General features: G+C 39.3%; 2 protein-coding genes across 3 annotated transcripts; both read right to left on the reverse strand.

The window, feature by feature from the left end:
* Nucleotides 1–376: 376 nt before the first annotated feature.
* LOC142999060 (sialic acid-binding Ig-like lectin 14) lies at nt 377–6,160 on the reverse strand. Its single transcript, XM_076148448.1, has 11 exons — nt 5,921–6,160; nt 5,554–5,673; nt 4,894–4,970; nt 4,150–4,232; nt 3,566–3,922; nt 3,181–3,471; nt 2,539–2,799; nt 1,752–2,063; nt 1,164–1,245; nt 873–942; nt 377–767 (listed from the first exon to the last, which is right to left on the reverse strand). The coding sequence occupies exons 4-11, from the start codon at nt 4,193–4,195 to the stop codon at nt 444–446; spliced, it is 1,743 nt and encodes a 580-aa protein (XP_076004563.1). The 5' UTR covers nt 4,196–4,232; nt 4,894–4,970; nt 5,554–5,673; nt 5,921–6,160; the 3' UTR covers nt 377–443.
* A 3,143-nt stretch (nt 6,161–9,303) lies between these two features.
* LOC142999062 (sialic acid-binding Ig-like lectin 5) lies at nt 9,304–14,792 on the reverse strand. Of its 2 annotated transcripts, XM_076148455.1 has the most exons (9): nt 14,311–14,791; nt 13,582–13,664; nt 12,998–13,354; nt 12,613–12,903; nt 11,950–12,210; nt 11,164–11,475; nt 10,580–10,661; nt 10,289–10,358; nt 9,304–10,183 (listed from the first exon to the last, which is right to left on the reverse strand). In XM_076148455.1, the coding sequence occupies exons 2-9, from the start codon at nt 13,625–13,627 to the stop codon at nt 10,100–10,102; spliced, it is 1,503 nt and encodes a 500-aa protein (XP_076004570.1). In that variant the 5' UTR covers nt 13,628–13,664; nt 14,311–14,791; the 3' UTR covers nt 9,304–10,099. The 2 variants fall into 2 exon arrangements, with proteins under 2 accessions (XP_076004570.1, XP_076004571.1); XM_076148456.1 differs by lacking the exon at nt 10,289–10,358 and having other exon boundaries at nt 14,311–14,792.
* Between the last annotated feature and the right edge of the window lie 86 nt (nt 14,793–14,878).

The raw sequence follows: 14,878 nt of genomic DNA on the forward strand, positions 1-14,878 counted from the left end.
CAGTGAAACAGTTAGTCTGCCTAATGCACCTGTGTTAAAACATTATGCCTCTGATGGGGACATATTCTGATATTCCCCATATGAGTGCTTCAGAAAATTAACATTGACTGAAACCTCACACTCCATATATTGTATAAAACATTTTAAAATCACAAGAAAATAGAAACATATATTATGAAGCTCTGTGGAATGGAAAGAATATCTGAATGCTGCTGCTTGCATTATCCCCTCTGTACAAATGATCACAAAAATGAATTCAAAGTATAATTTCCATTAGATGGCCACAGTATTAAAGATTTAATGCCATCTGAAATACCAAACATTTTATCTCATGGTCACTCATGCACCCCTTCCCCCCCACCCCCCACCCCACACCCCACCCCTCTATACTTGTTCACCTCTGCTAAGAAACCACAAATGAAGTAAAAGCATACAGAGCTTTGTTATATCTGCGCTGCGTTCTTGTCCTTAAATTTGACCTGCGCATAAAGACAATCCAGTGGCAGTGAGTTGATCATTGAATTCCTGTTCATGCTTCCCAGCATGCACCTCTCCTCCTCTAGGAAGGAGCAACCAGAGGGATTTTCGCAGTCATCCTCCTCATCCTCCTTCTTCTTCTTCGGCTTGGGTTTCCAAATCACGCTGGAATACAACACACTGTCGTCTTCCTGAGGGCTGCTTGCCTTAGGGATGGGTTCAGGCTGCGGGTGAGGGCCCTGTAGCTCTTTGCTGTTCATGTAAATATCTTCCTCAGTCCTATTTGGCATCTAACATAACAAAACAAACATGTGTGAGTTATACAAATATTCATTGAACCATCTAAAGGAGAAGATTGTGTGAATAAAGATACAGTATCTCATTTCAGTTTCCACCTGGCAGGAGTTGGCAAATGGATCAGCGTTTCCTGCAGACTGACCCATAATACTGCGACTACACTGAGCCCTGAAACAAACAGCATGACTTCATAACATTCATTTCTCATGGACAAACACATTTCAGCTTTGGGTTGAGGAGAGGTATTTATGGAAAAGGGGTTGGACTGAAATCCTTTTAATCACAAGCACAGAGTTACAAAAATGGGTCCCCTTGGTTGAAAAAGTTTCAGAGCTGGATGTTACAGCCACTTGGTTTGTGTGGGTTGTGTGAACGTTGTGTATCTTTACCTGAGAGCAAACAGCAGAGAACAAACAAATGCTGCTGTAAGAAAAACATTTGTGCCAATGAAGACCGACAGCGGCACTTGACCTGAAGAACAGAAGAGGGGGAACAGAAGATGAAGTTGGTGATTGTTGTTCTCAGATGTTAAATGCAATACACACAAACAATGCAATAAATTAAAATATTAGGTCCATTTTTTAAACATTACATGACACAAGAAGGATTCATGGATATGTAGAATAAGTATTGCTGCAAATAAATAATCTACAATGATCTATAAACCCACTCAGTGAGGTGTAAGCCCACACAGTAAAGAGTTAGTTATAATAAGCTGGAAAGAAGGGCGTAGGTTTAACACTTTTAACAAGAACTGACGCCTCATATATTCACACTCTTACAATTACTCAGTGTGAAGTTTCATTTGTAAAACTTCCTGTTGCAGCTCAAGTACTAAGCAGCAGCATAAACAATACATCAAAAGTATTGAGACCCAGTGTGTTAAGGGAATAAACTAATAAATCATCCACATTCTAAACCTAAATCCCTGTTTCTCTCTACTCTGTGAATTTCTTGGAATTTCATGAAAAACAGACCTTGACTGTCGGACTGCTGGGACTCAGAAATGAAGCCACAGAATCTCTGACTTGCAGTTCCCAGTGAGTTTGTGGTGCGGCAGACCAGTGTGGAAAGATTCCTCTCCTGTGGTTGATTGACAGTGATGTTGCTCCTCACACCTGCATCACTCAGAGACTCATGGCTGATGGCAAACTCATCAGAGTGATCTGCAGGAAAGCCATCCAATAACCACAGCAGACAGGGAGCAGGAACTCCCTCAGCCTCACAGGAGCAGCTGACCTGGTCTGCATGTTTGATGCATCCGGAGGAGGAGCGGATCTGAGGAGCACCTGTGAGGACAGCAGGAGGAAGACTCACTGTTTGTTATATTGTAAAGAATAACACATAATCTAAGTTACTTGCATTATGTTGATTTGCGATAAAATGCATTACTCTGCATCCCATTGTTTTGCATTATTCTGCACAGTGCCATGTTGCATGACATCACAATGAATTGCATCACATGGCATTGTGTTATGTTTCACTGACTTGCATTAAACGTGTTATGCCACCTTATGTTACATTGTTTCTCGCGTCATGTTGTGTTACATTTCACTGCGTTGCCTTATTTTGCTCTACGTTGTGTTTGGCTAATAATTGATAGTTCATGAGTAAAACAGTAATAATTCCTCTGTGATTGATATGATGACTGCAGAAAATGAGTGCAATGACTTTATAACTAATTATGTTTAATTTGACAATAAGAAATAGTAATTCATGAAATAATTCATACACAATATAAATCTTGAATCATGTGATACATACTCTGAAACTCTATCGGACTGTTTTTGGCATATTGACTTCCGTAGGCATTTGAAGCCTTGCAGGTAATGGAGCTGTGGACTTTACAAGTTGGAATGTTTAGAATGGGTCCTTTCCCAATAGTTCTCTGGCCTCCATCATCTCTAAACCAGATGTATTTAGTTACTGCTGGGTTGGCTTCACTGCTGCACGTCAGAGTCACATTGCTGCCCTCTGGTCCTGGACCTGAGGGGCTGACTGTCACCTTGGTGTGTTTAGGTGCATCTGAAAAAGGAGTAATGGGTGATGAGTGAGTAATCATAGTCAGTCTAACAATGTCTAATACACTGTACTAATACTTGATGTATCTTTGAGAACATGAGTGCAGGCACCTTGCGATGCATTTCAAAGAGTAATATTCCCTTTTCACCGCATAGCTTTTTTCAATGTAAAAAAGTCCAATCTGTTTTTGCTGTATGCTGTTGTTTTGGTTTGGTGTTGCTGTGGTTTGCTGCTCTATACCCACATGCATGACCTATACTGTAAGACAAATCCTGAGCTTTCATGATCTCTCTCTCTCTCTCTCTCTCTCTCTCTCTCTCTCTCTCTCTCTCTCTCTCTCTCTCTCTCTCTCAAATTTTAGGATTTTGTCGCAAATTTACTTACATAAAACCTTCGATGTTAAATTGTTGGATAGCACAAATCTGCCAGCTTGTCTATCATAGGTGGCAGTACAGGAGATGGACTTTCTGTGATGGACTGAAGTGGCTTTGAAGATCAGAGCAGAGGTCTTCCAAAACGTTCCCAGGGTCTCCTGAGTGTCACCCAGGCCGGGGGTCCATGTCAGAGTGGGAGGATGAGCCTGACATGGAGCTGCAGCAGAGCAGGTCACTCTCACTGAGGCTCCCTCCTTTACAACCTGATTGTTGATGTTCAGAGTCGGTCTGGTAGGACCGCCTGTGAGGAAGACACATTTGGAGCTTTAGCTTTCATTTATTATTACTACAGGCTGGATGAGAGTAGTTGAGTTAAGGTGGAGATTAACACCTACCTCTACTGACCACAATTTTCACAGGTTGATATAGAAAGTTCCATTTCAGTGCATTGCCACAGTCTATTCTGAAGTGATATGTATCGGAATTATCAGGTTGCATGTTAAACAGAGTTGTGGTGCAGTCTTTTTGTGTTAGGTTTCCAGTCAAAGCTCCATTTATTTTTGGTGTTTGTGGTTTTCTTGAGTGAAACACCTCCTTGTTATGACTAATTCTCCATATTCCAGCACATGCTTCATGCAAGTACTGATTAAAACCTTGTCTTAGGACAAAGAAACAAGGGATGGTCACACAGGATCCACTGAAGACCTCTATAGTCTGTGGCACAGATACCTTAAACTCCACACACAAGGCACCTGAAACACAGCAGGAAACATGAACACAACTTTACAGTAGGAAAATACTTTTGTTGAAACCTTAACAAGACCCCTTATACTTAAAACCATCAAAAATCATTTCAAACATTTATATGGTTTGATCTGCAACAGCAATATCAAGTTTTGAAAGTAAGTTATAGTCAATGCTTGGGGAAAGAATACTGAATAGTAGTTTTATAGTTTGACATCAATGCACTTCCACTCACCTTGTGACAGAAAGCCAACGAGAAGGAGAATCAGAGCTCCAGACATTTTATTATCAGATGCAGAAACTTGTGTTTAAAGGAGTCTGTAGGTCAGAGATCAGAGAAGAACAGCTACACGTGAAAACAATCCTAAAGAAGCATTCAGCGGTTTTCAGGAAAGTACATATTTGGGAATCTTGGAGAATAAAACAGAAACATTTTCAAGTGTAAGTTTTGAGTTGCACCTCTTGAAAGCAGGGAAACTTATCGACTCACTGGTAGAAGGATTGTTAAAGATAACTACTGATTAGTTTGTTACTTTTAAGACCACACCAGCACAAGCAAGTGGGAGGAGAGGAAGGAAGTCATTTTATTTTCAATTTGTTTATCATCAACTAAAAAGCTGCATTGTAAAAAAACAAAAAAACTAAACAGAAACACAACAATGTATGAAGTACAATCTTTGAAACGCTTTTCTGTTTTCAGTCAAATATCTTCATATTTTTCTCTTTATTGTAAAGTTTTTATCTTGAGTTATTTTAGTGTTCAACAATCAAGCAGAAAATTAGCAACTGTTCAAGGAAAACAGGGAAAACAAATTCAAAGTGCAGAATTGAAATCTCTTCCCTCTCACAATGTCCAAACACTTTCAAACTGTTGATCACTGAGCCTGGATCCCTTTAATCTCTGACCTCATATAAAATGGTATTATCTTTATCCGACTTTTATATATACTCTCCATACTGAATTGAATCAACATCTTACCTCTTCCTGTTGAGCTGATAGATGAAAGATGTTAACAGAAGTCAAGTTTCTTACTTGTGAATATGAATTCCAACAGCCTGAACGAAGTGCAGTGAAATGAGGAACTTACAGAAATGTCGGCCAACACTCTCCGCCTTAACACTTCAACAACATTTTTAGGCCCGGATGTTTACGGGTTTTACTGAATAGGCTGAGAGCGTCAGTGAAGAGAGAGAAGTGTTGAACAAAGAAACAAATGTGTGACTGAACATACAAGTAAAGGACAACAAAGTTTGACCTCATCATAGTTACTCTTATTTGTTTAATCTACACAGTTTGAGTGAATCAAGCTATCTAGAAACTCATTCAGATTTGCTGGATACAGAAACAACAACATATCAATCTGATTGGGCTTCATCCATCACCAAGTGTGTAATGATATAAAATCAAACTTTGTATTCATGTGATGTAATTGAGTACATTGAGTGAGTGACACACATTTAAGAATCTTGTAATTTAAAGGTTCAGTTTACATTGGTTTATCTGCATTATAGTGTTTGTTGTTGTATTTATGTATTTATTTTTGTGCTACATTTCTAATTCTGAATTTCTCTCTTCAAAAACAGCAATGGTGTTAAATCAGTGACTCAGTGTGAATGTAGATATAAAGACTCATCTTACCAACAAAGAAGTTCAGCAGTCTAAGCAGATGAAGAGTCTCCATTGAGAAAAGGGACATTTTCCTCTCTAGCAAACACAACATGTCTCCATTATTGTGATAGTTTGTACTTTGTATCATTTCTGCATATCAGTGAGCAAAGGAAGCAGTGTTGAAATGTCTTGATGAAAGGGTGACAGTATTCATATTTAGTCTTAACTATCAGTTACATTTTGTACATCTCTGCAGGTAGTAGTAAAGAGGAACCAAGTTCCCACATGTATGTAAGTACAGCAGACTTTCTGAAGCCTGCAGTCTCAGACCAGATTATTCAGCAATTTGTACAGCAGGTACTCAGTAGTATTCATCTATTCGGGCAGGAGCTCTTACCTTGACAGACGAGCTGAAGGAGTATATCTGTAATGGACCACTGATATGCTTTACCATATAACCACATCCCCTCCACACAGACACACACACACACACACACACACACACACACACACACACACACACAAACACACACACACACACACAGATTTGTATTTGTATAGAATTTTGAAATATATCTTAAATCGATCAAAGTTTTATTGAATATGTGAAATTAAAAATAAAAGGCAACATATCACAGTTACAGTTTGTATTACAGTATGGTCATATTCTTTGATTTTGAACAAAGTAGTGTAATCTCTAATGATTACTTGACATGGCATATGGATGAATTAAAACTGAAGCTTTTTAAATGTTTACTTTACTGTAGAAGGTTTATCAGTGAAACAGTTAGTCTGCCTAATGCACCTGTGTTAAAACATTATGCCTCTGATGGGGACATATTCTTATATTCCCCATATGTGTGCGACAAAAAAAAATTACATTGACTGAAACCTCACACTCCATATATTGTATAAAACATTTTAAAATCACAAGCAAATAGAAACATATATTATGAAGCTCTGTGGAATGGAAAGAATACCTGAATGCTGCTGCTTGCATTATCCCCTCTGTACAAATGGTCACAAAAATGAATTCAAAGCATAATTTCCATTAGATGGCCACAGTATTAAAGATTTAATGTAATCTGAAAAAACTAATATTTTATCTCATGTCCTCTCAGGCAACCAGCTTCAGTCCTATTTGGCATCTAACATAACATAACAAACACATGTGAGTTATACAAATATTCATTGAACCATCTAAAGGAGAAGATTGTGTGAATAAAGATACAGTATCTCATTTCAGTTTCCACCTGGCAGGAGTTGGCAAATGGATCAGCGTTTCCTGCAGACTGACCCTTAATACTGCGACTACACTGAGCCCTGAAACAAACAGCATGACTTCATAACATTCATTTCTCATGGACAAACACATTTCAGCTTTGGGTTGAGGAGGGGCATTTATGGAAAAGGGGTTGGACTGAAATCATTTTAATCACAAGCACAGAGTTACAAAAATGGGTCCCCTTGGTTGAAAGAGTTTCAGAGCTGGATGCTAAAGGCACTTGGTTTGTGTGGGTTGTGTGAACGTTGTGTATTTTTACCTGAGAGCAAACAGCAGAGAACAAACAAATGCTGCTGTTAGAAAAACAGCTGTGCCAATGAAGACCGACAGCGGCACTTGATCTGAAGAAGAACAGAAGAGGGAGAACAGACGATGAAGTTGGTGATTGTTGTTCTCAGATGTTAAATGCAATACACACAAACAATGCATCGAATTAAAATATTAGGTCTGTTCTTTGAAACATTACATGACACAAGAAGGATTCATGGAAATGTAGAATAAGTATTGCTGCAAATAAATAATCTATAATGATCTATAAACCCACTCAGTGAGGTGTAAGCCCATACAGTTAAGAGTTAGTTGTATAAAACTGGAAAGAAGGGCGTAGGTTTAACACTTTTAACAAGAACTGACGCCTCATATATTTACACACTTACAATTTCACAGTGTGGGGTTTCATTTTTCAAACTTCTGTTGCAGCTCAAGTACTAAGCAGCAGCATAAACAATACATCAAAAGTATTGAGACCCAGTGTGTTAAGGGAAATAAACTAATAAATCATCCAAATTCTCAACCTAAATCCCTGTTTCTCTCTACTCTGTGAATTTCTTGGAATTTCATGAAAAACAGACCTTGACTCTCGGACTGCTGGGACTCAAGAATGAGGCCATAGAATCTCTGACTTGCAGTTCCCAGTGAGTTTGTGGTGCGGCAGACCAGTGTGGAAAGATTCCTCTCCTGTGGTTGATTGACAGTGATGTTGCTCCTCACACCTGCATCACTCAGAGACTCATGGCTGATGGCAAACTCATCAGAGTGACTTACAGGAAAGCCATCCAATAACCACAGCAGACGAGAAGCAGGAACTCCCTCAGCCTCACAGGAGCAGCTGACCTGGTCTGCATGTTTGATGCATCCGGAGGAGGAGCGGATCTGAGGAGCACCTGTGAGGACAGCAGGAAGAAGACTCACTGTGTTTTATATTGTAGAGAATAACACATAATCTAAGTTACTTGTGATATGTTGATTTGTGATAAGTTGCATTACTTTGCATCCCACAATTTAAAAAAGTCCAATCTGTAATTCCAGGAAACAGTGACCTCTGTGCTACTTTTCTGTTTTTGCTGTATGCTGTGGTTGTGGTTTGGTGTTTCTGCAGTTTGCTGCTCTATACCCACAAGCATGACCTATACTGCAAGACGAATCCTGAACTTTGATGATGATGATGATGATGATGATGATGATGATGATGATAATGATGATGATGATCACTCTCTCTCTCTCTCTCTCTCTCTCTCTCAAATTTCCGATTTTGTCACAAATTTACTTACATAAAACCTTCAGTGTTAAATTGTTGGATAGCACAAATCTGCCAGCTTGTCTATCATAGGTGGCAGTACAGGAGATGGACTTTCTGTGATGGACTGAAGTGGCATTGAAGGTCAGAGCAGAGGTCTTCAAAAACGTTCCCAGGGTCTCCTGAGTGTCACCCAGGCCGGGGGTCCATGTCAGAGTTGGAGGATGAGCCTGACATGGAGTTGCAGCAGAGCAGGTCACTCTCACTGAGGCTTCCTCCTTCACAACCAGATTGGTGATGTTTAGAGTCGGTCTGGGAGGACCGCCTGGGAGGAGGACACATTTGGAGCTTTAGCTTTCATTTATTATTACTACAGGCTCGATGAGAGTAGTTGAGTTAAGGTGGAGATGAACACCTACCTCTACTGACCACAATTTTCACAGGTTTCTGTGCAAAGTTCAAATTCAGTTGTTTGTTACACTCCAGTCTGAAGTAATATGTATCAGAATTTTCAGGTTGCATGTTATACAGAGTTGTGGTGCAGTCTTTTTGTTTAAGGTGTCCTGTTAAAGTTCCATTTATTTTGATCTTTGTGGTTTTCTTGAGTTAAACACAACATTATGATTACTATCTCTCCATATTCCAACACATGCTTCACGCAAGTGCGGATACAAATCTTGTCTTAGGACAAAGGAACAGGGGATGGTCACACAGGATCCACTGAAGACCTCTATAGTCTGTGGCACAGTTAACTTAGACTCCACACACAGTATATCTGTAATGGACCACTGATCTGCTTTATCATATAACCACATCCCCGCCACACACACACACACACACACACACACACACACACACACACACACACACCCACACACCCACACAAGCAAACGCACACACACATGCACACACGTGTGTTTGTAAAGAATTTTGAGCTAAGTCTTTAATCTATCAAAATTTTATTGAATATGTGAAATATAAAATAAAAGGCAACATATCACAGTTACAATTTGTATTACAGTTCTGTCATATTCTTTGATTTTGAATAAAGTAGTGTAATCTCTAATGATTACTTGACACGGCATATGAATGAATTAAAACTGAAGCTTTTTAAATGTTTACTTTACTGTAGAAGGTTTATCAGTGAAACAGTTAGTCTGCCTAATGCACCTGTGTTAAAACATTATGCCTCTGATGGGGACATATTCTGATATTCCCCATATGTGTGCTACAGAAAAAATGTAACTCTGACTGAAACCTCAAACTTCATATATTGTATAAAGCATTTTTAAATCACAAGCAAATAGAAACATTTATTATGAAGCTCTGTGGAATGGAAAGAATATCTGAATGCTGCTGCTTGCATTATCCCCTCTGTACAAATGATCACAAAAATGAAAATAAAGCATAATTTCCATTGGATAGCCACATTATTAAAGATTTCATCTAATCTGAAAAACCATCAACATTTTATCGCATGGCCGCACATGCAACCCTGACATCCCACCCCTCTATACTACCCCTATACCCCTTTACCTCCTCTAAGAAACCACAAATGAAGCAAAAGCATACAGAGCTCTGTTATTTCTGTGCTGCGTTCTTGTCCTTAAATTTGTCCTGCCCATTAAGACAATCCACTGTCAGTGAGTTGATCATTGAATTCCTCTTCATGCTTCACAGCATGCACCGCTCCTCCTCTAGGTAGGAGCAACCAGATGGATTTCCACAGTCTTCCTCCTCTTCCTACTACTTTTTCTTCGGCTTGGGTTTCCAAATCACGCTGGAAATTCAGGCTGCAGGTTAGGGCCCTGTAGCCCTTTGCAGTTCATGTAAATATCTTCCTCAGTCCTATTTGGCGTCTAACATAACAAAACAAACACATGTGAGTTATACAAATGTTCGTCGAACCATCTAAAGGAGAAGATTGTGTGAATAAAGATACAGTATCTCATTTCAGTTTCCACCTGGCAGGAGTTGGCAAATGGATCAGCGTTTCCTGCAGACTGACCCTTAATACTGCGACTACACTGAGCCCTGAAACAAACAGCATGACTTCATAACATTCATTTCTCATGGACAAACACATTTCAGCTTTGGGTTGAGGAGGGGCATTTATGGAAAAGGGGTTGGACTGAAATCCTTCTAATCACAAGCAGAGAGTTACAAAAATGGGTCCCCTTGGTTGAAAGAGTTTCAGAGCTGGATGTTACAGGCACTTGGTTTGTGTGGGTTGTGTAAAAGTTGTGTATCTTTACCTGAGAGCAAACAGCAGAGAACAAACAAATGCTGCTGTTAGAAGAACAGCTTTGCCAATGAAGACAAACAGCTGCACTTGACCTGAAGAAGAACAGAACAGAAGATGAAGTTGGTGATTGTTGTTCTCAGATGTTAAATGCAATACACACAAACAATGCAATGAATTAAAATATTAGGTCTGTTCTTTGAAACATTACATGACACAAGACGGATTCATGGATATGTAGAATAAGTATTGCTGCAAATAAATAATCTATAATGATCTATAAACCCACTCAGTGAGGTATAAGCCCATACAGTAAAGAGTTAGTTGTATAAAACTGGAAAGAAGGGCGTAGGTTTAACACTTTTAACAAAAACTGACGCCTCATATATTCACACACTTACAATTTCACAGTGTGGGGTTTCATTTGTAAAACTTCCTGTTGCAGCTCAATTACTAAGCAGCAGCATAAACAATACATCAAAAGTATTGAGACCCAGTGTGATAAAGGAATTAAACTAATAAATCATCCACATTCTAAACCTAAATCCCTGTTTCTCTCTACTCTGTGAATTTCTTGGAATTTCATGAAAAACAGACCTTGACTGTCGGACTGCTGGGACTCAAGAATGAAGACATAGAATCTCTGACTTGCAGTTCCCAGTGAGTTTGTGGTGCGGCAGACCAGTGTGGAAAGATTCCTCTCCTGTGGTTGATTGACAGTGATGTTGCTCCTCACACCTGCATCACTCAGAGACTCATGGCTGATGGCAAACTCATCAGAGTGATCTACAGGAAAGCCATCCAATAACCACAGCAGACAGGGAGCAGGAACTCCCTCAGCCTCACAGGAGCAGCTGACCTGGTCTGCATGTTTGATGCATCTGGAGGAGGAGCGGATCTGAGGAGCACCTGTGAGGACAGCAGGAGGAAGACTCACTGTTTTTATATTGTAGAGAATAACACATAATCCAAGTTACTTGCATTATGTTGATTTGCGATAAAATGCATTACTCTGCATCCCATTGTTTTGCATTATTCTGCACAGTGCCATGTTGCATGACATCACAATGAATTGCATCACATGGCATTGTGTTATGTTTCACTGACTTGCATTAAATGTGTTATGCCACCTTATGTTACATTGTTTCTTGCGTCATGTTGTGTTACATTTCACTGCGTTGCCTTATTTTGCTCTACGTTGTGTTTGGCTAATAATTGATAGTTCATGAGTAAAACAGTAATAATTCCTCTGTGATTGATATAATGACTGCAGAAAATGAGTGCAATGACTTTATAACTAATTGTGTTTAATTTGACAAAAAGAAATAGTAATTCATGAAATAATTCATACACAATATAAATCTTGAATCATGTGATACATACTCTGAAACTGTATCGGACTGATTTTGGCATATTGACTTCCGTAGGCATTTGAAGCCTTGCAGGTAATGGAGCTGTGGACTTTACAAGTTTGAATGTTTAGAATGGGTCCTTTCCCAATAGTTCTCTGGCCTCCATCATCTCTAAACCAGATGTATTCAGTTACTGCTGGGTTGGCTTCACTGCTGCACGTCAGAGTCACATTTCTGCCCTCTGGTCCTGGACCTGAGGGGCTGACTGTCAACTTGGTGTGTTTAGGTGCATCTGAAAAAGGAGGGATGGGTGATGAGTGAGTAATCATAGTCAGTCTAACAATGTCTAATACACTGTACTAATACTTGATGTATCTTTTGGAACATGAGTGCAGGCACCTTGACATGCATTTCAAAGAATAATATTCCCTTTACACCGCATAGCTTTTTTCAATGTAAAAAAGTCCAATCTGTAATTCCAGCTAACAGTGACCCCTGTGCTACTTTTCTGTTTTGCTGTATGCTGTGTTTGTGGTTTGGTGTTGCTGCACTTTGCTGCTCTATACCCACAAGCATGACCTATACTGCAAGACAAATCCTGAGCTTTGATGATCCCTCTCTCTCTCTCTCTCTCTCTCGCTCTCTCTTCTCTCTCTTTCTCAAATTTTCAAACTTTGTCAACATATTTACTTACATAAAACCTCCAATGTTAAATTGTTGGATAGCACAAATCTGCCAGCTTGTCTATCATAGGTAGCAGTACAGGAGATGGACATTCTGTGATGGACTGAAGTGGCATTTACGATCAGAGCAGAGGTCTTCAAGAACGTTCCCAGGGTCTCCTGAGTGTCACCCAGGCCGGGGGTCCATGTCAGAGTGGGAGGATGAGCCTGACATGGAGCTGCAGCAGAGCAGGTCACTCTCACTGAGGCTCCCTCCTTCACAACCTGCTGGTTGATGTTTAGAGTCGGTCTGGGAGGACCGCCTGGGAGGAGGACACATTTGGAGCTTTAGCTTTCATTTATTATTACTACAGGCTCGATGAGAGTAGTTGAGTTAAGGTGGAGATGAACACCTACCTCCTTTGACCACAATATGAACACTTTGATGATAAAAGTTCAATTTCAGTTGTTCGGTACACTCCATTCTGAAGTAATAAGTGTCAGAATTACCAGGTTGCATGTTATACAGAGTTGTGGTGCAGTCTTTTTGTTTTAGGTTTCCGGTCAAAGCTCCATTTATTTTTGACGTTTGTGGTTTTCTTGAGTGAAACACCTCCTGGTTATGACTATCTTTCCATATTCCAACACATGCTGGACCCAAGTAATGATTAAAACCTTGTCTTAGGACAAAGGAACAAGGGATGGTCACACAGGATCCACTGAAGACCTCTATAGTCTGTGGCACAGATAACTTAAACTCCACACACAAGGCACCTGAAACACAGCAGGAAACATGAACACAACTTTACAGTAGAAAAACACTTTTGTTGAAACCTTAACAAAACCCCTTATACTTAAATTCATCCAAAATCATTTCAAACATTTATATGGTTTGATCTGCAGCAACAATATCAAGTTTTGAAAGTAAGTTATAGTCAATGCTTGGGGAAAGAATACTGAATAGTAGTTTTATAGTTTGACATCAATGCACTTCCACTCACCTTGTGACAGAAACCCAACGAGAAGGAGAATCAGAGCTCCAGACATTTTATTTTCAGATGCAGAAACTTGTGTTTAAAGGAGTCTGTAGGTCAGAGATCAGAGAAGAACAGCTACACGTGAATACAATCCTAAAGAAGCAAAAGCGGTTTCGCATTTTGGGGAATCTTGGAGAATAAAACGGAAACATTTTCAAGTGTAAGTTTTGAGTTGCACCTCTTGACAGCAGAGAAACCTATCAACTCACTGGTAGAAGGATTGTTAGAGATTACTACTGATTAGTTTGTTACTTCTAAGACCACACCAGCACAAGCAAGTGGAAGGAGAGGTAGGAAGTCATTTTAGTTTCCATAAGTTTATCATCAACGCAAAAGCTGCATTGTAAAAAAACAAATACACAACAATGTATGGAGTACAATCTTTGAAACGCTTTTCTATTTTTAGTGAAATTGTTAATTTCTTTTCATATTTTTCTTTTTAGATTGTATCCGTTTCTTGGGTTGATTTAGTGTTCAAAAATCCAGCAGAAAATTATCAGATGTTCAGGGAAAACAGGGAAAACAAATACAAAGTGCAGAATTGAAATCTCTTCCCTCTCACAATGTCCAAACACTTTCAAACTGTTGATCACTGAGCCTGGATCCCTTTAATCTCTCACCTCATATAAAATGGTAATATCTTTATCCAGCCTTTATATATACTCTCCATATTGAATTGAATCAACATCTTACCTCTTCCTGTTGAGCTGATAGATGAAAGATGTTAACAGAAGTCAAGTTTCTTACTTGTGAATATGAATTCCAACAGCCTGAACGAAGTGATGTGAAATGAGGATCTTACAGAAATGACGGCCAACACTCTCCGCCTTAACACTTCAACAACATTTTTAGGCCCGGATGTTTACGGGTTTTACTGAATAGGCTGAGAGCGTCAGTGAAGAGAGAGAAGTGTTGAACAAAGAAACAAATGTGTGACTGAACATACAAGTAAAGGACAACAAAGTTTGACCTCATCATAGTTACTCTTATTTGTTTAATCTACACAGTTTGAGTAAATCAAGCTATCTAGAAACTCATTCAGATTTGCTGGATACAGAAACAACAACATATCAATCTGATTGGCCTTCGTCCATCACCAAGTGTGTAATGATATAAAATCAAACTTTGTATTCATGTGATGTAACCGAGTACATCGACTGAGTGACACACATTTAAGAATCTTGTAATTTAAAGGTTCAGTTTACATTGGTTTATCTGCATTATAGTGTTTGTTGTTGTATTTATGTATTTATTTTTGTGC

Source organism: Genypterus blacodes, unplaced genomic scaffold (assembly GCF_046128005.1).
Source record: "Genypterus blacodes isolate CSIRO-AG114 ecotype Tasmania unplaced genomic scaffold, CSIRO-AGI_Gbla_v1 ptg000040l_1, whole genome shotgun sequence".
Taxonomy (NCBI): Eukaryota; Metazoa; Chordata; class Actinopteri; order Ophidiiformes; family Ophidiidae; genus Genypterus; species Genypterus blacodes.

Bases quoted from the DNA above. Each gene is read 5' to 3' on its own strand.
- LOC142999060 (XM_076148448.1), bottom strand. From the start codon at position 4,195: ATGTCTGGAGCTCTGATTCTCCTTCTCGTTGGCTTTCTGTCACAAG. The intron at 3,472-3,565 runs GTAGGTGTTAAT...TCTTCCTCACAG, and splicing joins GAAAATTGTGGTCAGTAGAG to GCGGTCCTACCAGACCGACT. The intron at 1,246-1,751 runs GTCTGTTTTTCA...TCTGTTCTTCAG, and splicing joins CCAGCAGTCCGACAGTCAAG to GTCAAGTGCCGCTGTCGGTC.
- LOC142999062 (XM_076148455.1), bottom strand. From the start codon at position 13,627: ATGTCTGGAGCTCTGATTCTCCTTCTCGTTGGGTTTCTGTCACAAG. The intron at 13,355-13,581 runs GTGAGTGGAAGT...GCTGTGTTTCAG, and splicing joins CGTTGGGTTTCTGTCACAAG to GTGCCTTGTGTGTGGAGTTT. The intron at 10,662-11,163 runs GTCTGTTTTTCA...GTTCTTCTTCAG, and splicing joins CCAGCAGTCCGACAGTCAAG to GTCAAGTGCAGCTGTTTGTC.